Source organism: Drosophila tropicalis, unplaced genomic scaffold, assembly GCF_018151085.1.
Source record: "Drosophila tropicalis isolate 14030-0801.00 unplaced genomic scaffold, ASM1815108v1 contig_859, whole genome shotgun sequence".
Lineage (NCBI taxonomy): Eukaryota > Metazoa > Arthropoda > Insecta > Diptera > Drosophilidae > Drosophila > Drosophila tropicalis.
In genome coordinates this window covers 472,285-478,881 of record NW_027173353.1, presented here as the reverse complement: position 1 = coordinate 478,881, position 6,597 = coordinate 472,285, and the positions used below count along the sequence as shown (strand labels likewise).

The 6,597-nt window shown below is 34.0% G+C and overlaps 1 protein-coding gene across 1 annotated transcript; it reads left to right on the top strand.

Annotated features, from left to right (window-relative positions):
• Nucleotides 1-5,188: 5,188 nt before the first annotated feature.
• On the top strand, nt 5,189-6,160 carry LOC137582014 (uncharacterized). The gene is made up of 5 exons (XM_068296441.1): nt 5,189-5,286; nt 5,352-5,538; nt 5,596-5,689; nt 5,762-5,949; nt 6,005-6,160. The coding sequence occupies exons 1-5, from the start codon at nt 5,189-5,191 to the stop codon at nt 6,158-6,160; spliced, it is 723 nt and encodes a 240-aa protein (XP_068152542.1).
• The last annotated feature ends 437 nt before the right edge of the window (nt 6,161-6,597 follow it).

The window sequence follows — 6,597 nt, the reverse complement described above, 5'->3', positions numbered from 1 at the left end:
CGTTTCACAAAAACTAAACGCTGAGATCTTTTGAGAAGCGGAAATGCAATGTTCTTAGGCCAAAAACAAAAAATAAGAGGAAAGTACAAAAGTTCGATGAGCATATCCCATACTCATTTTGTATTCTTCGTCTTGTATTTTGAGAAAGAGGCCGGTTAACCTTGAATCAACATACATAAATACATGTAATGTTGACACTCAGCAATTTCTTTTGCATACATACATATTTGTAGTTGGGTCTAGCACATAGTTGTACTTGTACATATATCTAGATATTTCTAAATACATATATATATGTACATATATAGCATTTTAAGGTGGACCTTTTATTCATACCTGTCGGTTAAAGACTCAAAAAAAAATCAAACAAAATAATGTGAAAATTAAAGATAAATACTTAGAATTAAGGACCGCCCTCTATTTGAAACCTCGACTACGCCACTGTAAAATCAATATATAGACAAACAAGATGAATCGTCTATCAATTTGAAACAATTCTTGACACAGTTTAATAGGCGAATGTAGAAAATAAAAGATTGTAAGGCTTTTTCCTTGGGCAGTCATCGTCCAAGATTTGATTCCAGAAGAATGTTTTTCACCTTAACTGGGTAGAAATGCTGAAGCCCGAAACATTTAAATAAATTCTTTAAATAATTTGTACAATGCTTAATGTTTTGATTTGTTTATTGAGAGTTTTCATCAAAGTTCGAGACACAATTTGTTTGAGCTTGGCTTCCTAACACAGCGTCAATAAATGGAAAAGGCTTAACTATGCATAATTGAGGAGAAGAAGTGTAGAACGTTGGTTGCATCGCATTGTTTCCTGTGAGAGCCGACAGACTTCCGGCTCTACTGGATACGGCTGGAATGTACATATTGGCATTACATAGGCCTTGGCGTTGGGCTATTTTGAGTCGGGAGGTAAGTTGCTTTTTCCATTTAGTTCGACGATTTTGAAACCACGTTTTGATTTGCACCTCTGTGAGTGACAAAGTTTTTGATAGCTCCATTCGTTTGCTAACACTCAAGTATTTGTCCATTTTAAACTCGTTCTCAAGTCGATCCAGCTGTTTAGCACTATAAGCCTGTCGTGGCTTTCTATCAATGCCCTGTTTTCTGAATCGTTTTCCTTCGAAAACAAAATAGTAAGTATTTCAAAATATATTTGGGTAAACAAAGCAATCTTTCAAAATGACAATACCTTGAATCGTTAAGAGGTGATGCAAATACGGAGGCATAACTATTTTAGATGGATACTGAAAGACAGGTGGTGAGGTTCCAAAATCTGTGGGATACGGTATTTGTAAGCATTCAGTTCCGTTAAAGGATAGATTTTGGAAAAACGTAAATCCTTTCTGTGCTGAAGCATCATGGAAATCTGGAATATCCGTAGCTTCTCTGTCAACTGAAATATACAACAAGGTTCCATATTAATGAGAATGCACTACTTCGATTTTCTAAGTCTTATGATAAAATGTTTTTTTTTTATCGAGTTTTACTTTTTATATTCTAAAAACGGAAGCACACTTGTGTTTGAATATCTTAAGAGGCCATTTGGTATTGTTAAAAAGGATATATTATTCTTACGCCTAACTTTTATAGGAAGATAGACGATACAAAATATTCTAAACCCTAATGGAAAAACAAACTTTTGCCTCTATTGCCTTTTCGTCATACTGATCTTGATTTTTAAATCAGATGGTAACATATTCTTTCTTAGTTGTTTTAAATTCACATTCATTTATACCAGAAAGCATTAGAATAAGCTTTAAGGAGAATAAAAGTAAGAAAGAAAATGTACAACAAAATCTATAATATTACTTAACTTAAAACTGAACAATTATCTGTTTGTAATCCAAACTAATGAGCCGACGGGATTGCCTACGTCCATGTAATTGCATGTAATCCCTCAGAAAGATAAAGCATATGTGTAAGGCATGGACGGATTCATAAAATATATTTACAGAGGGTCCAATAAAAAAATCAGTAATATAATTAATTTCCATGAAGGCATTTTGTCAGTGCAAGACCAAGTAAAAGACTTACTATGTAGTTGTGGCTATAAAGAGCCCAAAAAAGACTCAATTTAGAGATATTTCAGAGGGTTGCCAAGCTCCCCCCTTTCATCTATAGATCCGTTCATGATTTAAGATATTTCACAAATAAATATCAGCTTAAATAACAAATACAAACTGCCATTAAACCCAAAACGATCTCTCAATAATCTGTCTTATCCCTCCCGGCGGCTTTATATGTATGTGACAAAAAGGAACTCTTAGGATTTTCGAGATATTTTTTCTATTTATATGGTTTAGTCAAATCTTCCAACTGATCCGATCTTATAATAAAGATTCCAGAACTTACGCATGGACTGTGAAGTATTCACTATTGTTGTTGTTGTTACATTTGGATGAATTGTTGTTGGTTTGCCGCTAACAAATCCTGAACTGCTTTCGGAGGATTCACTGTTTCTTCTTAAAATATTATCAATACTAAATGAACAAAATCGTCCCATATTGCGGGTATTATGTTTACACACAGATATATTTGCCCCCTGGGAAACATTGGAGTTTTCCTGAGCTTTCATTGTTATCTCACATGCATCACAATTAATGGCGCCAATATTATTATTATTTAAACCGTTGACATTCTCACTCGATGCTCTGATTGCGTTCGCCCGATTCATTACAAATCCGTTTAGATCCCGAGACGTATCATGTCAAACTGAAACCATAATTGTTGTTATTATGGTTAATCGCCGTCTAATCACGACTTCAGATCTCTCATGTGTGATTTGTCTAGTTTTTTTTCTGACTCCGCCCAGAAATTAGCACTTCAGCTTCGCACCTTGCGATGTACGCTTAAAAATCTGTAAGGGGATGATGAGAACGACCATCTGCATAACTGACGACTGGGAAAATAGCCAATCCGGAGACATGGCGGCTATCTTCATCTCTGTCCGACCAAACACACAGATGTATCTGGGATGGAATGGTATGATATGGGTATGGGTATGGATGTGGGTTGGTAGGTAGCTTCGAACTGAGAGGAGCAGCAGCAGTGCAGCTGCGCGTAAACAACCATTCTTAAAGCACAAATTATATCGTTAACATTCCGAATGCTTTCATTGCTTAACTAATTTAAGATGTGTTAATGTATTACTACTATTTAAAAAGAATTTCGACGAGACACTCCATTTATATAAGTGTGAGATTGGGTGCATATGTACACATTTGTATGTGTGTGTGTATGCTTTTACCTCGAGACTCTCTGGTTAAAATGTAGCGGATCGACCAGCAGATGCCCAAAATTTCATGGAGTCTGTTCTATTGTGTAACTTCTCAATTAGGTGTAAAACGAATCATCATCTTCATCATCATCATCATTATTGTCGATCTGTACGTGTATAGGTGTATATTAAGTATGTGTGCATACGTAAATGTACCGCTGCCACACCCAATATTGCCTATTCACACCCTGACATCTCAATTTGTGTTATAAATATTTACCTAGATATTTAACATTATACTATATACACACACACACACACATACATACACAAGCGAGTGTTGATAATTTCTTTAAGAAGTACATCAATGCTATTAAGTATAATTATATCTTTTTCACGACTTTTTTTTTTTATTTGGATGGGCATTAAGCATCGATTTGTGAAGGTTTAGACCTGATCTCAATCGACTTCGAGTTTGACATTAAACCAAGCCAGATTCAGAATTATAAAATTCATTACTATTGGACTTAACTTGAAAGTTGAAATAAATAAAGGACAACATATTTATGTAAATATGGGACTAGATGTAGAAATTTATAAAAGACACCATCAGGTTATCCTTTTCATTTTTAAATTTTTATATTAAGTGTACTTAATATTAATAGTTGAATTTTTAATCTAAAAAGGATATATTTCTACATCTGAGATTAAGTCAAGTCCGACTATTAGCATAGTTGATCTCAAATATAAATTCTTAAACGTTAAAACGTTTTTCTACTTTGACATAAGTAAAAAAGTATAAATCAAAATTTCTTGAAAGAGTGTCCAAGCTTCGACACGACTCTGTGGTTATATCCTAACTTTATTTCCCTATCAAAAGGTATCTAATGTAACTAAGCCAAAGCATCAGTTTCATCATCATACAGAGGAATCTATTTCCTCCCAACTACAAAAAAAAAAAAACGAGACACAAAAAAAAAAAACATATTTCCATTAATATTGGTGAATCGCGTGTTAACTTGAAAGTGTTTCCAAACATTAATCATCTAGTTGTCTGATACTATCTACCCAAATCAAATAATTAAACTCGTGCCTTCTGTAGTTTCCCACGGCAAAACATCTGACATGTATAAAATTGAATTCAATAAAGCCTGGGGAATCCTGTAACCAAGTTATGAAGAGGAATCAAAGACTAGTTAGATTACAATTGACCATTGACTAAGATTTCAGTAAAATAGTTCAGCTTTATTGGCTTGGACCGACCGAGCAACAACTTTTGTTTTATGGCAAAAGTATTTTTGCGTGTTTAATTAAATAGTTTTTTTCTTAATACAAAACTGTCGAGACATATTCTTACTTTTGTACTTTCTTCTACCCACAAATATGAAGGTAAGATATAGAATTTCATTCATGCTTTAGAGCGCGACAAGTAATTATTATTTACTTTCTGCATCTGGTGCACAACTTGCAATTATCTGTCATAAAAGTAGAAAGTGTGAAGAGTGGAGGCAACTTTAAATCTTCTTGCTGGCAGTTCTTCAGATACAGTGATTCGAAGTGGATGCAATTCTTGTGGGTTAAAAAATGAAGTTTCTTGCATATTTACTTCTTATATTTTTCCATGTCTACAAAACTAATGCCAAGGGTTTCGACATTGATATGAACGTAGATGATATACTCAATGCTAAAATGATGCCATTAGATTTGTTTCTAAATCACATGAATCAAGAACCTATAGAAAATCAGACAACAAGCTGGGCAAACATTTTACAGACGATGTCCTATCATAGGTAAATATAAAAAAATATGAACTAAAATTCGGACTTACTTAACTCTTTCTGTGTTACAATCTACAGAAAAATGATGCAGCAATTTATGGCATCAGATTATCTTGCTCAACAGATTTTGAACTGGACAAATGACAAAAATAGATTCGGTATCGAAAAGAGAATTGGAAGAATGCAAACAAACTCATCTGCAAATGATTTGCATGTGGGAGCCGTAAAAAAGATGCTTTATGACGATGGCTCTGCACAATATAAAGCCTGGCTTCAAAGGTTAGTTTTATAAGATTTATATATCGCATATTATTAGATCACGTAGTAGATAAATATATTTGTAGGACTACAACACTGGAAGACATTCAGCATCAGCTTGAACAAAAGCATGCCATCGAGAATACAAGTCCAGTGCAAAGACGAACCACTGGACCAGATTCAGATTTTTCGGCTGGATTAGATGACACTGAGGATGGGGACATAACTGGATATGCTTTTGATGGTATCCAAAATGCCAGCATAAATTATGATGTATGCTTTTATTTTCTCAACATTTTCTCAAAATATAATCATTCATATTGATTTCAGTATCCCCTACACATACATCCAGGACCACTGATACCAAGGTATACATACCGTCATGCAATAATAGCTCCGCATTTAAAGGAAATAAGCAAAAGTGGTAAGCTTCCTGTATTAATATTAATATAAATATATGTATGTTCTTAGTTCACGTAGTGTATATTATTTAAAGGTTACGATAATTCCTACGACGATTACTCTGTTCATTCTCCACCATCTGATAATTCGCATGCCATGTCAGAGTCCACCAAGCAAAAGAAAGAAATCAGTATCAAGGACATCACAGACATTGCATTAACAACATTAGCATTTTTGTCCTTTGGCATGTTCATCCTGCAGGTTTTAATGTGCATAACCATGGTGAGACTGTAATATAATAATAATTACTCAGTTCTTAAATGGGATAAACTTTTAGAGTAAAGATGATGGAAGCAATTTAATGATGCTGCCCATGGAAGCAACTGAATCTAGTGATACCATTGACGGAACTGAGGAAATCCGACGGAGAAAACGTTCTCTTGGCTACAATCACAGCTCATTGGCGGGGGTTTGCAGAAATTCTTTATGCTAAATATAAAAGTACAAACTAACTACAATATATGTATTTACCTCACAGATTAATCAATTATCCAAACTCATTTTAAACTCTGTGGACAATTTGGTCGTGGACGGCAAAAATACTAAAAAAGTTCAAAAGCATTTAAGCTTTTTATGCAACTATTCCAAGTTTGGGAAGGAAATGCCAGACGCGCAAAGGATATGGATTCCTTTATACAGGTAAATTATGTCAAAAAATCTTTTATATGTCGAGTTCAATTCTGATTTAGTAACTTTCCAAATAAAACTTATTCAGTTTACCAGTAAGTCCTACTTAAGTCGCCTACAGGAGTTATAGTCAATATTATATTCGATTAAATTGTAAAGCATTTGTATAACTAATTTAATTTAATCAAACATATCAATTTTTATTATCTCTATAGTTTGGGATCAAGTTGGCTGGCAGCACGA

What these genes read in the sequence shown, in the direction of transcription:
- LOC137582014 (XM_068296441.1), top strand. Translation starts at nt 5,189, where the DNA reads ATGCAAACAAACTCATCTGCAAATGATTTGCATGTGGGAGCCGTAAAA. An exon ending in ATGCCAGCATAAATTATGAT is followed by an intron (nt 5,539 to 5,595) that starts GTATGCTTTTAT and finishes TATTGATTTCAG; the next exon opens with TATCCCCTACACATACATCC. An exon ending in TTTTAATGTGCATAACCATG is followed by an intron (nt 5,950 to 6,004) that starts GTGAGACTGTAA and finishes ATAAACTTTTAG; the next exon opens with AGTAAAGATGATGGAAGCAA.